At 48.0% G+C, this 21,085-nt stretch overlaps 1 protein-coding gene across 10 annotated transcripts in view; it reads right to left on the bottom strand.

The window, feature by feature from the left end:
• The window catches only part of APBB2 (amyloid beta precursor protein binding family B member 2), a 358,694-nt gene that overhangs the window by 15,680 nt on the left and 321,929 nt on the right, over positions 1-21,085 (bottom strand). The window contains exon 1 of one of the 10 annotated variants that reach the window (XM_045816080.2): positions 8,179-19,811. The exons of 8 other annotated variants lie outside the window; for them this stretch is intronic. In XM_045816080.2, the coding sequence (XP_045672036.1) occupies positions 8,179-8,202 (24 nt within the window). In that variant the 5' untranslated portion in view covers positions 8,203-19,811. Of the gene's footprint in view, positions 1-8,178; positions 19,812-21,085 lie in introns of those variants that run through there. One more of the 10 variants, XM_087864183.1, reaches the window with a different exon arrangement.

Genomic DNA, 21,085 nt, shown 5'->3' with positions numbered 1-21,085 from the left:
CCGAGGCATCTGGCTCCGTCCAGCGGCGCTCACACTCCAAGCTCAGGGGGACGGCGGCGGCTCCCTCTCTGCTGGGAGCTCACACGCCTCGGGGAGCGAGCGGCTGCGCTGGATTTGAGCATCTGACTGATGACGGGGCTAAGGACTGGGACGGTACCTGCCTTCAAAAGAAACGGGCAGTACAACGCAACTCTCACCATTATTATCGGAGGACAGTGGTTGGAAAGATCAAAGTGTTTAAGAAAAATATAAAAACCCCAGCTCCTTCGGGATCACAAGGATTTCTTTGTAGATGTCGCTTAAGCCAAGGACACAGTCTGTAAACATCACCGCGGATGAACGCACTTTTAAGGACTCCTCTAAATGTAAGAACTGGCGGTCTGTTCAGACATTGATAACCACTTTCCTCAAGGCATCCTTGGCTTGTTTGGGAAGCCACAGGGATCTCCTTGCTGGAGGCAGCCTGCCCTGTACCACGTGCCCTGTGCGGTGGGGCTCCCCGAGCCCGGGCTGAGGGTCAGAGGCACTTCAGCCGCAGCCTGTCCACACCTGCTTCAACACCTGCTCTCCCCAGCCTACTCCTTCCTCATCTTCTGTCTCAGGTGGTGTCCTCCAGGCTAGAACCCAGAGGCCTTCCTGCCTCCCCCACCCCTTCCCCCAACTCCCCACATCTGGCCTTTTATCTCCTGGAAATGTCCTGAACTCATGCTCCCTTGCCAGCCCTGCCACCTCTGGGGCGTTCTCCCTACATCTGCTCACACTGACTCTATGCCCTTGTCGCGCATGGTGTGGGACTCAGACTGGGCGAGCATCCTCCCAGCGCTGCCACGGCAACTCGGACACGCGGCCCTACCACCGGGTACGTCAGGATCTTTAGGAGTTTGCATTCCCCACAACGCCCTGAAGCTCTGTGAAGATGCTCTGTACCCTATTTACCTCCAATACCCGGTCTAGGCCTGGCCATATAGGCACTAACCGAATGCTCCTTCCTCCTTTAGGAATAGGGCCTGCAGCCCAGTAAGCTGGCCCTCGTGGGCTGAGGGGGGTGGGTCTGAGCGAGGAGCTGGGCCCAGACTCAGGGGTGAGCACAGTCTTGTTTTACACTGTGTTCCCGAGGCCTCCCCGTTCTAGTCTCAACCACCACCAAGACAACATGTTATTTAAAAAAGAAATGAGAGAAGGCCTCCCTTCTGGAGACCACGCTCAAGGAAAGCCATGTCTCTGGCTCCCAACTCTCTGGGTTCTTCTCTTTCCTAGATGGATCCTAGAAAATTCTATGTGGTGTCTCACCATACACAACTGTCTTCCTTCAAAATTCTATGTTCAGCTGCCATTTCTCTGAGGCCAAATCTCTTGGTTCTATGATCACCCACATGAAGTCCAAAACCTGTCTGGATTTCTAGATTCTAGAATTTGTCCCACTTACTCTTCCAGCACCCTTATTCCAACCACGGAGCTCTCCCTCTGTTCTGGAAAGGCAGTCTCCACTCATGGTATCTCCCCTCGCTTGGCGACCCCTGGCCTCCCCATACTGTCTGGGGGATACTCCCCTCTGTACGGTCCATCCAGCTCAGAAGCCCACTTGGCCCTCTGAGCCCCAGGACCTTGCTTGTGTCTAAACACTTACAGTATTTAAATTCTGTAGCAAAAAGGATAAGTAAGAGTTTGTCACATCCTCCTTTTTGTAGTTATTGTACAGATCTCAACGTGTCTATTCTCTCTCAGAAACAGTGAGGAACAGCCAGAGAGCAATGAACTGGGATTCAGGCAACCCCAATTCTAGTCTCACTCCTGAGTCCACGGAGCTACACAACCTTGGCATGGAATCTAACCCCCTCTTTAAGTGAGAGAGTTGAGAAACATGATTTCCAAGGTTCCTGTCCGGCTCTGATATTTGATGAGGTAAGCTTCCAAGACTCAGCCTGCCCTTCGGGCCTGCCGGCCGGCTTACAAGGGTAGCAACTGCAAGGTTACCATCCGGGAGGCTGGAAAGAGCCCTGATCAAGAAGCATGGACCGTCCTATCACACCGCGGCTCTGTGCCCTCTGTTCTTTCATATGCAGCCCCCGAAGAGTAATTTTTAAAAAAATTATTATTATTAATCTTCGTTTTCTTCTGGCTCCAGGGAAAGCGATTAATGCCTAAGGCAACCATCTGGAACCCACATCTGCCCGAAGGAGAAGCTCAGCGACCGCAGGCTTTGTCTGGGGGATTCTGACAATTCTTTTTTACAGCTTTGTCTTTTCCTGTCCCCGCTCAGGTACCAGGCTCAGAGATCAGGGAGGCAGGAATCTGTCAGTTCCTGACAGGGAGTGAGTCCCGCAACAAGCCCTCCAGGGGTTTCATCGGCTTCCCAGGAAAAAACAGTTCTTGCCTCACTGTGGAGGTCAAGAGATTGGCACGTCTCTCCTACGTGATTCCCCTGAGACCCGTCCCGAGCCATGCTAAATACCCGCAGGCCCCACACACGGGGCTGTGGAAGAGGCAGCGAGTCCTCTCTTTCAGACCTGGGGCAGAGACAAGCTGAACAACTTCCTTTGTGTGCAATGAAATGCATGGCTGATCTAATTTCATCCTTATTCAGAATGAAACCCAAACATGGCTTGACTGGTGGTTTCAGAAGCTCGGCACCTCATTTCTGAAAAAGGCTGCTCCAGGAGACAGAGTAAGGACCCCTCTAAGAAGTTCACAGCGTAATTCCCAGAATTTGTGAATGGGTTACCTCACATGGCAAAAGATGATTACATTAAAGATCTTGAGATGGGACTGCTATCCTGAATTCTCTGGTTGGGCCCAACACAACTACAAGGGAAAGGAGGGCCTGGCTTCTAAGGGACAAAACGGGAGCAGGGGCCACCAGCCACGGAAAGCAGGCAGCCTCTAAAAGCTGGGAAAGGCCAGGAAATGGAGTTTCTCGGGGAGCCGTCAGCCCTGCTGATGCTGTGATTATGCCTGGAACACTCATTTTAGATTTCTGATCTCAGAACTGGAGGAGAATAAATCGGTGTTGCTTTCTGCCACTGTTTGTCGTGATTTGTTAAAACAGCAATCGGACTAATATAGCTGCCAGTGGGCTTCATATTCTCACTGAATTAGGATATAATTAAAGACTTAAATTTAAAAAAAATATTCCCTTCCCTTCCACAAATGCCTTCTAAGCCACGATTATGTGCCAGGCAAACACAGACAAGGTTCAGCCTGGGAAGCCCATGTCTAAGGATACAGGTGTCCAGTGAGACTGGAGGTGCATCTTTAAGTATCACAGGGACCTGATCAGGGTGAGAAGGGCAGTGGATGGTCCACAGAAGGTTCGGTGAGCAGGAGCAAAGGCACGGAGGTAAGAAAGTCCAGAGTGTTCGGAAGAACTGCGGTCCTAGGAGGACGCCTAGGCACTGTGGTGAGGGGCCAAGGTGGGACCACAGGGAGGTTGTACCTGTGTGCTGCCAGCAGCCTGGCCCTCCGAGCCTTGTAATATGGCATGTGACCCCGTACAACACGTGTTTTAAAAAGTTTCTTTGGGTGGGATAACGTGGGTCAAGGGAGGCGCCCACCAGGGGCTGCGGCTCCATGTCCAGGTGAGGAGATGAGCGCAAGGCAGGCTAAGTTAGCATCTAAGTTAGTAAGAAAAGGGTAGAGGAGGCAGAGGGAAAGCAGGTATTGGAAGGATGGCTGTGGCGATGAGGGGGAGAACCCAGAATAACTCTCGGGTCCCTGCTGGGCCAGCTAAGTGCCGTCGCTAAGTGCCGGGCCGGGAGAGGGGAAGGATTTGGTGAAGGAAGCTCACAAGCGCCAGGTTGGACAGGAAGTGGGAGGTGCCTGAGGGCCACCCAGTGGCCGGGACCACCAAGGAGGTGGACACTTAGTCCCTGAGCCTGGGCCTGTGGTCTGGGCTGGCGACATGGACCTGGGGGCAGCTGAAGTCAGGGCAGCAGATGAGAGCGCAGAGAATGAGAAAAGACAAAATGAGGCCTGGACTGGAAAAGAAAGGCATTTAAAGGCCTAGTAGAGGCAGAGGCCCAATGAAAAGGTAGAGAAAGAGCGTTGGGGACAGGCTGATTCCAAAGGCATCAAAATAAGATGGTTTTAGGAGAAATCTCCAGGGCTGTGGAGGCTGTGCAACAGGAAACCAGCCATTCGGTCTTAGCTACAGGAAGGGAGGGAGGTCTGTGGTGACCCTGGCCTCCCGGGCCTCTTCCCCGGAGAAGGGAGCTTGGGTCCCAGCTTTAGGAGACTGAAGAGTGTGTGAATTAAAAGAACACAGTACATTTGCCTATTTTACCCCCTTAAACTTCTCATTCTGGGACCTTTCAAACACACACAGAAGTAGAGAGGACAGTCCCCGTGTCCCATCATCCAGTTTCAACATCAAGAAGCTGCCCAACTCAGCCTTTCAGAGAGACTTTTTCCAAACAGTGTCAGGATTCTGAAAGACCGCAGGCTCACGCATAAGAGCAATCTGACCTTTTCTAGAGATCTTCTTGTATTCTGAGAGGGGACGAGAAACCTCCATAGCTACCGTGTTCCTGATAAACTGCAAACCTAAAAGGCTGCGACCCGCCGAGGGCCACACGTGGGGCCACAGGGTGTCACACAGCCAGGCGGGGCCCACGGTGGCTCTGAAACTGTGTGGGGGTGAGGGTCAGCCTGCTGCTGGGGCATTTTAGGAACCTTCGCCTACAGAGGCCTCCACGGCTCTCCTGCCCCCTACTTCTTTCCTCAGCGCCGCCAGGAGCCCTGGGGCTGCAGCTACCTGGCTCCCACAGCTCAGCAGAGATGGGCTCAGATGGGCTTCTATGCCCTGCCCCCCCTCCCCGGTCCCCCAGGGTTGACCAGGCTTCCCAGTGGTCACACATCCTCCCAGGCTTCAGTGTGCTCCTTTAAATCCACAAAGCTGGCCCAAATGATCTCTGAAGTCCAATCAGAACACAGCTCCTACTTTTTTCAACAGATTCTTCTAGATGTCTGTCTGTCTGAGACATTCTGCCTGGCACTCAGCAGCAAGAACGTTTGTCCTTTGCTCCAGCTTGCTCCCTTCACAACGCTGGATGAAGAGCCATTTGCTAAAAGAGGCTCTTGGCCCAGTACCCCCACCCCAGCCCCACACGGAGCTGTGCCCCATTTATTTCTTGCAGTCATGGGACTCGCCATGTCTCCTTTAAAAACCAGGAAGTGGAAGGTTACTAGCTGTACCTATCTGTGTCCCTTCCTTAAACTCTCACAGAAGTGAGCACCAGGAATCAACCACCTTTCACCATTTGTTTACCGAGCCCTTGTGTTTCCCACTCTCTCTGTTCCTATCCTTTCGCTGTTCTCTGTGGTAATTATTGCCCCAGAGGACCAGCCTCCAGTTCTGCCAGGGAAAATGTCAGCGCTAAGACATCTTACATGACAGCCTCAAATTTCTTAATGGCAAGGAAAAAGGACAAAAGAATGCTTTCATTGTTCTCAGCTGAACAGCATTTTAACAGCCCTGTAGGGGCTTAATCCGTCTTTATGGAATGAATGAAGAAACTATTCTTTATTCAAATGGGTTCTATTAAAAAAGAGCCAAGACAGAACTATTCACCCTTTCCCTAGCTCTCTTCCCTTGCAACCCCCTTACATAAATGGAATTTGCTTTTGGTTCTCTCTCCTCAAAAGGAATTTATGTGGCACCTACAGACCTCTTAGTGGGGTTAGCCAGGCTAACATTTCAAAGCCCTGTCTACAGAAGCCCAGAGAGGTGGTACCTAGAACAGTTCTGCGATATGAAATCTTACTTAACGAATCAGCCTGTTCTACGGCAGGAGTGCCCCTGGTGAGCCAAAATATATATTGTTTTCTAAATGATGAACTGAAACTTCCCTCCCTGCAACTTTGGCTTGTGGGATCGAGCTTTGCCTTCTGAAGCAGCCCGGAATGAGGGGACCCTGTAAGCTGCAGGACAGCCCAGGCTTGCCTGGGAGGAACTCTGTCCCCTCCTTTCTAGGAGATTCCCTTCCATTCAGACTCTCACCAAATCTCCTCTGCTTAGCGTTCCTTACCCGGGCACCACAAAAAGGCAATGTCTTCCACATAATCCGTGTTTGCTCCGGTCAAATCCATGCTGTTTGATGCTGGGAATTTGTGAAGGGTGGCACATGATAGACGTTCAATAGATGGTAGTTGTCATTATAAATGAGGAACAAGTCAAAGAAAAGGCCCCCTTTCAAATTCTGTCTCCTTATCCATGACAGATGTTTTAGTAAATATCTGCATTCGAACGAATTACAGTAAGACTCGCTGAAATGCACCTAAAGACCCTGTCCTCCCGGCTTCTCTTTCTGTGGAAGCTATAAGCCACCGGAGCAGTCGCTCCTGCAGAGGACAGGACCCACACGCAAATCAGGACAAACAGCAACAGAGATCTGATCCAAACATGTACGTTTCTAGCCCTTCCTGACAAAGGGCTTGATCTCCACTTTGTTTTACCTGCACAGGGCCTGCAGGCAGAAGGACTCCTGTTCTCGAGACTGTTTGCTCTTCTTTGCCTAACTGCTCTGACCTTCTGACTGCACTCTGAAAATGCCTTTTTGGGGGTGGGAGGAGGGAAGAGGAAGAAAGGAGATGAGAAAGTCATCTTCCTAGATGGTCAATCCAGAATGTGATACACACACATGCTGTTTTGTTCTGCTTTTGTTTTTTAAATTTTACACAGTGGCACCTCAGCAGGTCCTAACCTCACAAAGCTCATGCTCCATCTTCATCAACTCAACTTACTCTCTCCTTTGCAAGCTTAAGCACATGCTAAGTCCCCTTCAGAGGGCATCCCAGTAACTCATCACCTGTGTAAACACACATTCTCCACAGGGACTCCTTCTCCAGGCACTTCCGTGAGACACATAAGCTGTGTAAACAGATTTGAAATTCTACCTGCAAATAATCCAGGTGGCCTTGGCAGACCAGAATTCGTAGCCCTCTCAAGAACAGAATCTTGCTGTTAATTTAATATTTAGAGCAACCTCTCCCCAGGGGGGAGACCGGAATAAACACAGAGGGGAGGAATTGGCAAATACCTGCAAATATTCCCACCATTAGCTCAGACAGGACCTCTCATTATTTAAGATGAGGGAGCTCACATTCCCCATCCTCTGTATGCTTCCACCACCTCCAGAGGCTAAAGCCTCCTCAAAGGTAATGAAAGAGTCAGTCAAGTTTGCAAATTCTCCCAACCATACCCTTGGGAAGACTGATCCTGGAAGTGTTACCTACGCAGCCAACACTGTCTCCCTTTCCCCTCCTCAGCACCGAGCACAGACAGCAGCTCATCCTGAGGAGGGAAAATGGCCACCACCAATGGAGACAGGTCGACCCCAACCGGGGAGAAGTTCACCCGAAATGGATCCCAACACAAACAGGCGATTGCTTGTCTCTCTTCACGTCGCCAAGCAGTAACCATGACAGTTCTTTCAAAAAGAGGAGTTTCAAAACTTTCTTCTTCCATCAAGAATGGAGCTTTACTTAAGGGATAAAGCTGTGGAAGAGTGGAGCTTAAAGCCCCCAGTCAGCCAAACGGACAGGCTGACATTCAGAGCACCGGAAACACATACGTCTGAGGTACAAATGCCTGCCTTTCGCTTCAGAGTCGTATCCTTTCCACCGTTACGTCTATCTAGATGTGGGAAAGGAGACACATTTCATATTTTTTGGCTAATAATCGAGACTGAAATAGAGTCAGTCCTGCCGGCTGTTAGCCTAGAGTCAACCCTCCCCAATGAAACTCTAGAGAATATAAAACTTAATCAAGTCCTAATAGTAACTCTTCAAGAAACACGAAAAGCCTCACGCAACATGGGACACAACTTCAATATTTCTAATCACATTTCCTCCCCAGCATCTGGATTCAACGCCTCCCAGCCGTTGGTGAGAGTGGCCTGGTTCCTGCTACACCTCATCACTCTGCCCGTCCCCGTCCCTGTCCCCAAACAGGGTCAAAAGCAACGCAGGGTCAGGGACTCAGATGCAATTCCATACTCTGTTTTAAATGATAAATGAGGGCACGTAAGAATGATGATGATAAAAGGTTAAACAGAACCAAGTTCTGCCTCTCAAAGACAATGATGGTTGTGGCGGTGGCAATACGGCGTGAAGAAAGCAAGGGAGCTTGGCCAGACACTTAAGACACCAATGAGGAAGGAGAAGTGAAAATCGGTTGGTTACCTCTCTCTGAATCCGGGCAGGCATGAGGGAACAGAGCAGAAACAACAGTTAGCATTCACACGGCGTCCAGGAAATGAAACAGTCCCGTTAACAGCAACGCTGAGCACAGACATCCCATCTTATTCCCCAACTTTGCTGCAATGAGTAGCCTTTCGGTGCTTATTTTAGCTGAGCTCTGTCACACAGAAGTGTGTATTTTGAGCCACGTTACGATGGAGCCAAGAGATGCCAGCTGAGTTTAGAGGCAACATATCAACCGGGGGAGGTAATCAAGCTTAAAATATCGCAGGCAAATACAGGAAACTGTTTGCAGTAAACACTGGCAAAGCCTGTATCTTCATTTTCCAGCTCCACCTGCTCCCACTAAAAAACGTACAGAAACGATGACACGGACACAGCCTTACCTGTTTTTACTAACTTCTGACATCCTATTATTGGAGCCGCAACATTAGCATCTCGGTACTTTCAATGACTATTATTAAGGGGGGAAACCAAACAGGCAAACAACCCAAATCGCAGATATATGGACTCATGACAAAAGTTTGGGGGATTTTAATATCTGCATAGTAAAACATCTGGAACAATATAACATTCAGATTGTCAACCGTTATCTGGAGGAGGAGCTTATGGAGGATCTTACTTAATACATTTGTTTGAATATTATACAATAAGCGCGTGTGACTTCTGTACCAAAATTTGCAAACATCCACCTCGCTATTTCAGGGACACCACCGTGATAAGCGCACCCCAGCACAGGTGACAACACTCGAACATACACAACTACTACAGTGACACTCCCAACAAACCACCCTTTCTTGAGCTCTGGCTCTGTGTCACCCAAACAACAACCCAATGAAGTAAGTTTTACTGTTCTCACTGATAAAAAAGAAACCAAGTTCAGAGAGGTTGAAGAATTTCATGAAGGTCACACAGCCATTACACAGTGAGGTCAAGGTTTGACTGTAGGTCTGCAGGACTCTCTACTCCTAGTCTTCTTACAATGCACCCATGATGGGCACCCCATATTCCTTCACAGTCCGGCAGAATCACCTCATGGTTTGTCTACTGAATGACCCGGTCGGTTACACAGGTGTTGTGCACAGGTGTTCAAGACAGGGGCAAAGGATGTGGCTTTAGATGTAGAGGGGGACCTCCCTCCCTTTCTTTGGGCTGTGAACTATTGTAGGGGAAGAAGGTGGCTGACAATTCCCAAAGAGGTCCTTTAGGCTGAGTATGTAGACAGAGCTGTGTTCCAAGCCTGTTGGGAGCCATGTTCCCTTGGGTGCGTTCCTTGCCCTCTCTCTCTCCCGGGCCCCCTCTATGGGCCGGGCAGACTGTGTTATGTGGTGTGACCCTTCAAACCTGCTTCCTCGTCAGTGAAAAAGGGATAAGGACACCTAGCTCAGGGTAATTGTGAGAATTAAATTCAATGAGACGGTGTGTGGAAAGAGTACCCGGCACGCAACACCGTGTGGTGAACCACCTCGTTTCAGTTATCATCACTAAGTCAGCTGACAGTTTTGGGTTCAGCTGCGTCATGCTGGGCGGCACTGGAAGAGAAATGTCTCTGTTGGATGGGAGGTCACCGGGGGAAATACTGTGGCCCTCTCTTCAGATTTGCTGGGCACCGTTTACCGCAGGATGAGGGGAAGTCACCTGCTCACGCCCTTCTGTCAAAGTTCGTCTACGGATGCAATTTCAGATCACCACCAAAGGATCCAAAGACCTGGATCCTAGTCCCACGTTGAATGAATGCGAGGTAAGTCTCTTAACCCGAATCTTGGTTTCTCATTTTAGACGGTTTAGGAATTGCCGAGTGCCCAGATTTTTATCAGAAAAGAATCTGTTGAAACGCCTTGACTCTCACAACAAAAAAGAATGAGCTGGTAGCATTTCTTTGGCGAGCTTTCCATTTATACCAGATGCTTTTAATTTTTTACTCTTAATAAAAAGCCTATGCCTAGTGTATGGCAAAAACTTTGCCTGATAACCATCAATCTAGAGACCTGAGACTATAGCCTGCTTCTTTGGAGTATAATTATTATTGAAGCCTTGGATATTTTAAATCAGATCCATTACTAGTGATCCACTTAAGGAAAGAGCCTCGATACGTAGCCATAGTGTTTTTCCCTTGAAGGCAGAACTTGGAAAAATGGTACTGCAAACTTTTAACAAGGTTCTTTCTTTTGGGGTTAATAGACACTGCTTGATTTGCGTGTGGCAGTAAAAGCCAGCCATAAATAGGGACTTCAGAGCAATCTTTGAAATGCCTTTCAGAAAATGCACAAGAGTCAAAGTGGCAGCTCCTTCACTGATTGAACATCTTATAAATTTGCCGGGAAGAAAACATCAGCCCAAAGCTGGGCTCCTGCAGGAGGCCCACCCTTCCAAGAGCTCGCTCCCCTCTCACCGTAAATGCAGTGGGAAGAATTAAACTCCAGGATTAATTCCACACCAGCCGCATGCCCAAGGGCCGCCTGGTCAGTATGCTCTCGGCGACTATGTCTTGGGAAAATGAACGTGGGAGTAATTGGCAATTTTCATTAAAATAAGCCTGAAATAACAGAAGTACTTGGCATGTGCAGCTGGGCATCCAAATGAATAGGAAATTCCTCAAAATAAACAGCACGCCAGAATGACGATGTCTGTTCCAGCTTTTTGGAGGAGGACGCGGCCCCTCTTCCCCGGCACGGCCACCTACTTCATATGCGGCACTCGACCTTCCACGTCTCAGAAACCGACCAAGTAGAGCCAAGACTTGCCAATGTGCTTCTCACTCCAGTTTTGCACAACTCTGTTTCATGCTCCTTTTTGATGCCTGTCTTTCATCACTGGGGGGTCCTTTGAGTCTTTGGAGCACCAGCACAGACCAGCGCTCTCCACACGACAATGAAGCAAACACTACGAAACTTTATGTCATGAAAGCTCTCACACCCACTCCCGAAACTCACGGTCTATTTTCTCCCCTCGCTTCAAGGTTTTTTGTTTCTTATCCCTGACTTGTCTTAGTTGTTTGCCCTTGGTCAAGGCCCTTAGCCTCTTTGTTCTTCGGTTTATTCATCTGTAAAATGGGAGTAATAGTGGCACTAACCCCCTAAGAGTGCCACGGGGATTACACCTGTTAATCCATAGGGCTCACGGTGTGATGGCACACGACGTGGGCTCGATGTGTGTGCTGAGCCACTCGTGTGCCAAACAATTGTGAAACAAGGAGGTCTGCCGCAAGGAAGTTTCCTGAACTGTTTTGGATCCTGGAATCTTTTGGAATCTGATAAAAATAGCCTAGAGGGGCGCCTGGGTGGCACAGCGGTTAAGCTTAAGCATCTGCCTTCGGCTCAGGGCGTGATCCCGGCGTTATGGGATCGAGCCCCACATCAGGCTCCTCCGCTCGGAGCCTGCTTCTTCCTCTCCCACTCCCCCTGCTTGTGTTCCCTCTCTCGCTGGCTGTCTCTATCTCTGTCGAATAAATAAATAAAATCTTTAAAAAAAAAATAGCCTAGAAAGAAATATGCATGAACCCACAATTTTATGCACAACCTTAGCAGGATGGGGAAAGGTTCAATAATGCCTGGAACTCATTAACGGACCCCCTTCAGATCCATTTCCTGCAGGTAAAAGATCTCTGAACTGAATTCTGGATTTATGCAAATTTACCATCTGGTGTCTGGAGTTTCAGAGAATTCAGCTCAGGAAAACGTTCTGTCCTTCCCAGGACCAAACGGTGACAGAAGCACCTTTGAGGAGTGTACCTTATTTTGCAAGCTAGTTCCTTTCCCACCTCCTTGCTCTTGTCCCCCAGCACCACATAGCCTGTTAACTTGCAGACGCAGGGAGTCAGAGTTCCAACAGGAGTAAGTGTGAAGATGAGGATCTAAAGTGGTATAAGGTTATTGAAATTCAAGGCACATTCTTCTAAACAAAGGACTTTCTCATGCCGCTGGAGAGAAGACACAATAGTTACCAGTCAGCTTACTAATGAGGGAAAAAGGGATATTTGAGAGCAACCAGGAAATGAGGTGTTTTTTTTTTTTTTTTAAGTCCATGTTTGAAGAGAACAAGAATTAACAAGTGTCTGCTTTCATCTGGGCTGTATTACAGTAAAACAACAACAACAACAACATATCCGTCCTTCTCTGAATATCCGTGAAAAGAGAATACACATACAACTTACATTTAGGTCTCAAGTGAGAAATAAGTCATGCCACGCTACGGTTTCAAGGTATAAAGTTTAGGGCATAATCAAAGGACGAAATTATGTAAATTATATCTGAATTGTGAAACCATGGGCTGGCTTCCTTCCTGAAAATAGGGGTGGAAAAACAAAAAACTACTTGAGACCCAGAAGGCTCCTCTTTGACTTTGATACAGAAGAGGGAAGAAGACAGGTCTACACTGGAGAAGTGATTTCCATGCAAGAAGTACCCCTGGGACACAAAGTACCAGCAAGATACAGACAAGACTCCCAGGTAAAACCATGGTGAATCTGTGGGTGGATTCTCTTCAATGGGACACAAAGTACCAGCAAGATATAGACAAGACTCCCAGGTAAAACCATGGTGAATCTGTGGGTGGATTCTCTTCAATCCCACGCACCCAGCCATGTGGAGGGCCTCTTTCGGGAAAGGCACATTCTTAGATCTGTTTCTAAATTTTCAAGAGGATTTAGGATCATCGCTATATAGCCAATCCCCGTTTCTTTGAGCAGACAGGAGTGCTAGTGTAGCCAACACAAAGAGACAAGACATTTGATCATTTGAATTCTGGAAACTTCCATCCGGATACAAGTATTCCTGATATTCTGTAAACTTGCTAATACCTCAACAAAAATAGACTCAACACCAGCATGACTGACTAATAACAAAATCACCACAACGACCCTCCCGTTTTATTGAATCTGCTGCCCACCCAGGCTTGTTCTTGGCACACATTATGGCCAAGCCACACCACAACCCTGCAGGCGAGCATCACAACTCATTTTACAAACAAGGAATCCAAGATGGCAAGGAGTTTAAATTGCTCAACACCCCCACCAAGAGACAGTGGTGGACGTCCAGCAGAAACCAGCAGGTCCACTTGCCTGGTCTCTTCTCCGTCACTGTGTGGTTCTAGAGCACCTGGCACCTGACTGCGCCCACCTGTCTCCCAGTTAATGGGCTCTCCTCAGGACCCACCCCTCAACGAAAAGAGGTGGTCTCAGCTCTCTGCTCCTATCTCTATCCTATTGGATTTTTGGTTCCACCACCGCTGGACCAGGTGACAAAAAGTTATCTGTTCGGTCAAAACAACCTTCCCAGGCAAAGGCTGAGGGTTTCATCCTTTACACAGCAGCCAATTATCCTGTTGCTACCCTGTTTATGATCCCCTCCCAAACTCCCCACCTGTCTCTCTCTGACCTCACTTTCCACCTCACCCAAAGCCTGCTGGGCTCCAGCCACACTCCCATCCTTCTGTTCTCAAAACACATGTGCCTGTTTCTGCCTTGGAACTTCTGTGCTCAGTCTTCCCACTGCCTGGATCCCGTCTGCCCCCACATCTCCTAGGGAGGATTCCTCCTTTTTGTTATCACCTCCAGAAAACCCCTCTGGGCCACCCAGTCATTGCCAACCCCTGCAGCCAACTAAAACTAATCTGCTTTTCTATTGTTCTTCCTTCTACCTCACAAAAAAGGAGAAATCTGTGGGAGCAGGAACTTTTCCTGCTGTGTTGACTCACCACCCTCAGTATTCACTCACCACTGCCTGGCACATGGTGTCGCATAATCAATACATATTTTTGAATGAATGAAAGAATAACTAACTAGGGTAAACAAAGAACTCCCCCCTCCTTACTCCTGATCACATTGGTAAGAACCTAAGGCAGTGATGCTGGGAATAATAGGGAGTTGGCTGGATTTCGTTTTCTCCCGCTGTTGTTTACACAGATGGCACTTTAAAAATGACTTCAGCTCACATTCCTTTTTCATGTCATCTGAAACTATGTTAATAAAACATATTTCATGTGAATGGGCAGGAGGAGAGTTCTGAAAAGATTATCAATCTCTTGTGACTCTATCTGAAGTGAAGCAAATCTATACTTTGATCATCTCCAGCAGAAACAACAATGTTTCCAGAGCCCCTAACTAGATTCCTTCTTCAGAACATTTGTCTAAATGAAAAACGGCTCCTCTGCTCCTGAGGAAATCAATATATAAATTTCTATTGTATATTGATTTCTATCAAGACTTATCAACTCCCCGGATAATTTTCTTTATATCTGTACTCTAAAAGAAATAAACCTTTGCTTATCATTTAGGGAAAACACGCCGGACAACACATTTCCATATCCGCCGAGGCAGAGGAAGTATGAAGAACTGCATCGTGAAGCATCACAGAGCATTCCAGAGGGACCAGGCTGTCTTAACAGCAGTTAACTTTATAATACAATTTGAAAGAACACCCATCCTTCCTGTTCAGTAAGGTTACTTTTCTATGCAGCTAGTCTCTTTATTCCAGCCTTTTTCTTTTCCGATGAATATAAGAAATCTTTAAAAAACAAAAACCACAATCCCCTTACAGTAGCATTCTGTTTTTACTATCTGAATTTACCTTCCTCTTATTGTCCATATGTGTTCATATTTGACAAACAGAATAAAGATATCACCTTGAAGAAGCTTAAGGGTGGGCTTGGGGTGTTTGAATAATGGTTTGTCACAGAAGTACCCCAAACAGCCTGACCTTCTCCAGGAATCCGTTTTGGAGGCTGGTTTTCAGAAAACTGCACGGCTGGCCAAAAGTGACTGAACCTTCTTCCTTTCGAAGGACAAGGTCCCTCTTTCAGCTGTCGCTGTGGGTTCCACTCGGGTCCTTTAAATCAGGGGTGAAAAACCATGGCCCCAGGGCCCCAGGCCATCTGCCCCGTCTGTCTGTTTTTATAAAGTATCACTGAACATGGCCACGCCCATTCGTTTCCTACCATCTATGGCTGCTCTTGTGCTCGGAGGACAGAACTTGGAGAACAGTATCTGCAACAAAGATGACATGACCCCAGAGCCCCGCTATTTAATATCAGGCCTTTTCCAGAGAAAGTGCCAAAACCCTTAGACGACACCCTGATTCAGGGGTGCAACATACAAGGCGGACAAACACTGAGATTCGCAGCAACTAAAGAACTGGTGACGCCCAGTGCAAGATGAAACTGGGGGTCTGTGTGAAGAAGGAAGAACTGCGAGATGGGAAGAGCAGAGCATTCAACCGGGTGCACACTAAACCGTACGGCAGCCTGAGCTGCTGGAATGATCCTTGCGACGGGTGACAGACTGCAAAGCCAGCTAGAAACGATTCCATCCAGACGAGGGAATAAGAGAGCTTCCAGTTTGTAGCTTCTTCAGAACCAAAAACACCTTTTGCTCAACTGAAATCTTGCACGTACGTCCGACATGAGAGTCAGAGTCAGTATGGAGCTCTGCCTCAACCATTTTATTTCAAAAAGGTCACACGCAGGCTATGAATGTTTTTCTTGGGTGGGGGGAGGGGGGTAGGGGGCCGGAGACCACACTAGACTTCTTGCAAACAGCATTTTCATGTAACCTGACAAACATGCATGCTTCGACATGACAGAATCAGGCCAAATCAGCCCCGATTGTCAACTGTGCTCTCTGCAGCTGCTTTTCCTCGATCATAATTATTTCAACTGTCATAATTTATTCATCCCCAGACAAGCTTCCATGTTCCAGGGTAACTAGTCCAGGCACCCAGGTCAGAAGGGCTGGCAGCCCCGTCACTTTTATCTCTCCTCGAGCCTAAAATTCTGACTACAGAAGGAGTATCTTCTGCAGCAGTATTTTTTTTTTTTTTTTTTTTGGGCAAAATGAAACCAGAGTTGGTTTCAAAACCAAAGTTAACTGGCAAAGACACTGTAAGCTTTCAAGTTCATACATCTGAAGGTGGGAGGGTGCACACAAATGCCATCAGAAACCACAGACTTCATTTCCATACTTTACAGGCACAAGGAAAGGCCTTTTCTAGCTCACAGATTGCTCAGTGATTTTCCCACAAGGTTACCAAGGAATTTTACTCTGATTTGAGATACATACGGAACAAATTTTGTTTGTGACAATATATCAGTTGTTGGGACTCTAAAGAATGTCCCATGTGAAATAAATGACTTAAAATGCAATTATCAATGGTTTCTTATAAAAGGGGAACAAAGGTGGAGTAATTCTATATGGATTAAAGCTTAAACCTGTCTTCTTTCTTATGCTGATCCTTTATTTTTATGACAGAACAAAGACAATGCTCAAAGGTCTGCTACCAGTTGAGAAGGCGAGGCAGGGCAATGAAGGGTGAAAATGTCCTGGAAAGATGGCCATATGCACAGCACTCCACGGGACAGGTCTGCTCACCCACGATGGAGACTAAAACAAAATTAAGTCAAGGTCTTGCTACAACATAAACTGAAACTGAGCTGCTTCATTGTTTAATAACTTTGTCCTTAAACAGGCATTATTTCCTTTCATCTGTATTTCAAACAGAAATCAACAAGGAATCTAAACATCCAGGGGCGGTCCTAGACTACGCCCCTTCTTGCATCTACCGTAGTCAGTTTTGCCCACTCCATCTCCACGACCCACTTCCCTTCCTCCCCTCTGCCACAGCTTTGATTTTTCCTGGACTGGGACTTGCTAGTGGGTCCCTTAGCTTCCACTCCTGACATCCACCCTCCTTCACAGCATTCACGGAGATCTTTTTTTATGAAATAAATTAGATCACGGCATTTCCCTGGTTACCACCCTTCAAAGGCTTCTCATGGCATTAAAAAAAAAACGCAAACCTTCAACCACAGCCAAAAAGCCCCACAGAATCTTGTCCCCACCTGCCTCGTCCACCCCAGTGCAGACCACTGGCCCCCTCGCTCCTGCCTCCAACCATGCCAGCCTCCTCTCCGATCCTAGAACGTGCTGTGTGCTCCTCTGCCTCAGAGCTTCCTACTTGCTCCCCACTGGTTTCTTCTCAGCCTTCTGGTTCAGCTCAAATATCACCTCCTTGGATGGACCGCCTCTTGGTGGCCCCTTTCCCCATTGAACTACTCTGTTGCATTCTCCACGCCACCGAGTATCTTCATGGCACTTCATGGCACCCTAGATCATCATGCTCCCTATGGTCCTTCTGGCTTCTGTCCTGCCTCTGTGCACCTTGTCTGTCTCATTCCATCATGTGCCTCACAGGACACCTGGCACGCAGATGTGGAACACCCGCTGAACAGCAAAAGAATCTATAGATCAAAATAAATGTCAAGTACTTGGGATGGCCACAGTTAAACCCTCCAAATAGAAAATGAAGTATTTTCATCTGTATTAATTCATCTGCCCATTCAACAAACTGAATTATGTATGGACAGCATCCTATGCCAGGTATTATATTAGGGCCAGAAGAACCCAAAGGTCTAAGGATTTCTCAAAAATGTTATAGTCTGAGTAAAATAGGCATTTAGAAAAGATTAAGTTACACTACTATTTAGTATGTTTTCATGTAACCCTAGGGATTTGTGGAAAAGTCTGGAAACCCAGATGAGTAAGAAGTTATATCATCAATACACTCTTAAAAAAAAAAAAAAGGCAAAACAAACCAAAAATACCACCCCATGAAAACTACAGAGAGAGTAAACAGGTGTTTTTCAACTGTGCTCCAGGTCTCTAAATCTAGGAGTCACCTCTTCACACTCGGGAGACTGTGGACAGATGGAAAGCTCTGCTCAGTCAGTGGTACAGAATGGAATTTATTTCCCTGGGGAGTTGTTCAAGATGAAAGCTGTTGAAGTGAGACCAGGAGACTGCGTGACTGATAGTTTTTGAAACAGACTGGAATGACCACATCCAAATAAACAACGTCCCTGTTCAAACCCTTTTAGAACTCAACTTCTGGCCCTCCTTGCAGTCCCAGACTCCTCTGAGAGGTATCCATCATCAAGGGATGCAGGTGCAAAAAAACTGACACAATGGTCTGATTACTACCTCCACCCTTGGAGAGGAGGTGACCTTGGCCCCACCTGTGTGCACCTACAGTCTTGGGCTCAGCGGGCCTCCAAGGCAGCAGTCAGCAGCAACATCCTCTTGCCTCACCTCAGTGTTATCCATTCGCTTTCGCAGGTGTGTTCCAGTTCAAAAGATCTGAAACGGGTCCTCTGACAGCATTATGTGAGCTCCAAGAAATTAAATGGGTACTTGTTGCATTTCCCATTTTAATCACTACTGCCAATGCCCAGCACGTAGCAGCTGTTCAATAAATACTTATTAAATAAATTATTCCCATTGCTCAAAAGCTAGGACTTGCTACAATGATGGAGGAACTCATTAACGCACCAAGTGTCAGAAAGGTGGGGTTCCTGACCCACCCAGCACAGAGCCCATGCCTTCACTCTCAGCCTCATTCCCTGCTGAGCCAAGAACCACAGGGCCTTCTTCGACCATAATGGCTGATGCTTTGTGGAAAGTCTTTCCCCCATTCATCTTTTTATTCACATTTCATTCTGGCCAACGCAGCCACCAAAAACTTTTACAAAATGATGGACAAAATAAGGATTTAAGGCTGTTTTCCTCACAATACGTTATGCTTCTAAGTCCCTGGGAGAGGCTTCAGGACACCAAAAAACTTTCACAAACCAGCACCAACTGACAGGCAGTGGCAAAGATCTGAACTTTAGGAAGAACACTTGCAAACTGCTTTTGTGTCAGAGTAAGGCTGGAGGAGAAACTGAGCAATGATCTAAGGAAACCAAAATGAGAATATGAGGAAAGCAAACACAACCCACCATTCCGGATTCTAGTCCAAGCCAGGCTGCCGCTGCAGTTACAAAAAGAAAGAAAAAGACTAATGGGATTGCCTGCTCCTCCGCCTTCTCCTACCCAAGGCAGTAATGAAGATTCACAGCCACACATTAATTAGGGAATCAATAAACGTGCCTGGTTACAATCCTGGTACAGGGAAACAGATAATGGAGAGAGAAGGCACAGATTCCCCGAGAAGCCAATTGAATGTTGTATGCAATATTTCCATCCTGTTTTTCTTTTTTAAAAGGTTTTATTTACTTATTTGACAGACAGAGAGAGACAGCAAGCATGACCAGGGGAGCAGCAGGCAGAGGGAGAAGCAGGCTCCCCGCTGAGCAAGGAGCCTAATGTGGGGCTCAATCCCAGGACCCTGGGATCATGATCTGAGTGGAAGGCAGACGCTTAACGACTGAGCCACCCAAGCACCCCTTTTTTCTTTTTTTAAAAAAAAACTCCCTTTTGATTGCCAAGAGCAAGGAGGTGATAGGTTGGCTGATTTTCTACATTTTGGGAATCTGAAACATTTTCTCACATGGAAGCCACACAGATATTCTAAATCCTATGGCTACAGTTATTTGTAAATGCACAGCCTCTCTACACCAAAGAACATTGCTTTTAATCCAAAAATTGGATTACCAAGATCCTGCAATTGTTTTTCACTCCTAATAGACAAGAAGACATAAATGTGGATTCACCAGAGGGCATGTGAGATGAATGCACTCATTTACTCAATTGTAACACTGGCCGCAAGAGAAATGCCCAGTGCAGAGCATCGGAACAGCCCACCACTGAGCAGCCTCCTGCTGCGCTGGTCAACTGGGATCAAAAGATTCCTGCATCCCACCCTACCCAACCCCACCCCTCCAATCCCTCCAACCATCACCCTTCTCTCCAGCGAGGCAGAAAGACCCCTCCTCAGCCCTTCCAGTCGCCCACGACCCGGCACTTCGCTAAGCGCCGACTCCGGGGAAAGGGAGGACGCAGCCTTTGTCCCGCGGGTCTCCCGGGCCCGCCTCGCTGTGCCCGCGAGCCGGCTCGGGCTCGGACCCCGCTCGTCCCCTCCGCACGCACCTGCAGACAAAGGCCCGCCGCCCCTCCCCACGTCTCTCACCTCCCGGGCCGCCCCGGCGCTGGGACGAGGACAGCGGTGACCACGCCAGCCCGCCCGCCGCGGCCGCTCGCTCGCACCAGCAGCCAAGCTTTCCTTCCGTCTCAAGTTGAAGCGAGAGGCGTCCGCGCCTCCCGGCGTCCGCGCGGGCCCGCGGGCGCTCTCAGCTCTCCGCCCGCCGCCGCCGCCGCCATTGGCTGTTGCGGCAGACCCGCCCCGCCCGCCCCGCCCCCCGCCAGGTGTGCCCCTCAGGTGCCCCCGCCAGGTGCTCCCAGCTGCCAGAGACCTGGCCCAAGGCGAGCAAAGAGCCGGGTAGAATCCCGTCATCCCCAACAAACCCCAAATTATAGGACGAACATCTCCCATTTGGGACTCTCAGGACTTGGAAAGTTCGTTCAAATCCTGTTGAACCGCTTTAGAAAGTTGACGACCTGGACTTCGTTTCTGGTTCCTAACAGACCCAGCCCGATCCATGCTGGAGGGTGCGGGGGTGGAGCAGGTGGCAGGGGCGGGAGGGGAGGGGCACTGCAACCCACAGCCAGAAAGCCTTTGCGATGTCAAGACAAAGCAGCAGCAAACTGTAGTTTGTTAAGGCAGCAAGTTTTGAACGGAGCTGAAAGGTATTTTTCGCAGATTCCCTGCCAATTTATACGAAACACTTAACAGCAAGTAGTTCACCCCTACACACCTTTCCAATCCTGGCTCTCTCAAAGCACCTTTTGTTTAGTGCTGACTTGGAGCTAAGATGACACTGGCGTCCCAACACTGTCTTCTCTAGTTGAGAAACACTCATACATAGAAGCAGGAAAGTGTCCAGTTGGCTAAGTGACAGCGTTTTAAATGAGTGCTGGCCAGTCACTGACTAAAATAGAAGGGGACATCAGTCATGTTTTCTGCTATCTTCAAAGTACCATACACAGTATTTACGAAATACACATAGAAATTCAAGGGAGTATGCAACTAGGAGGTCTTGTCTTTTTTTCTTTTTTTTTAAA

This window comes from Ursus americanus, chromosome 8, assembly GCF_024610735.1.
Source record: "Ursus americanus isolate L20-20 chromosome 8, mUrsAme1.1.p, whole genome shotgun sequence".
Classification (NCBI taxonomy): domain Eukaryota; kingdom Metazoa; phylum Chordata; class Mammalia; order Carnivora; family Ursidae; genus Ursus; species Ursus americanus.
This window is presented reverse-complemented; position numbering and strand designations above follow the sequence as displayed.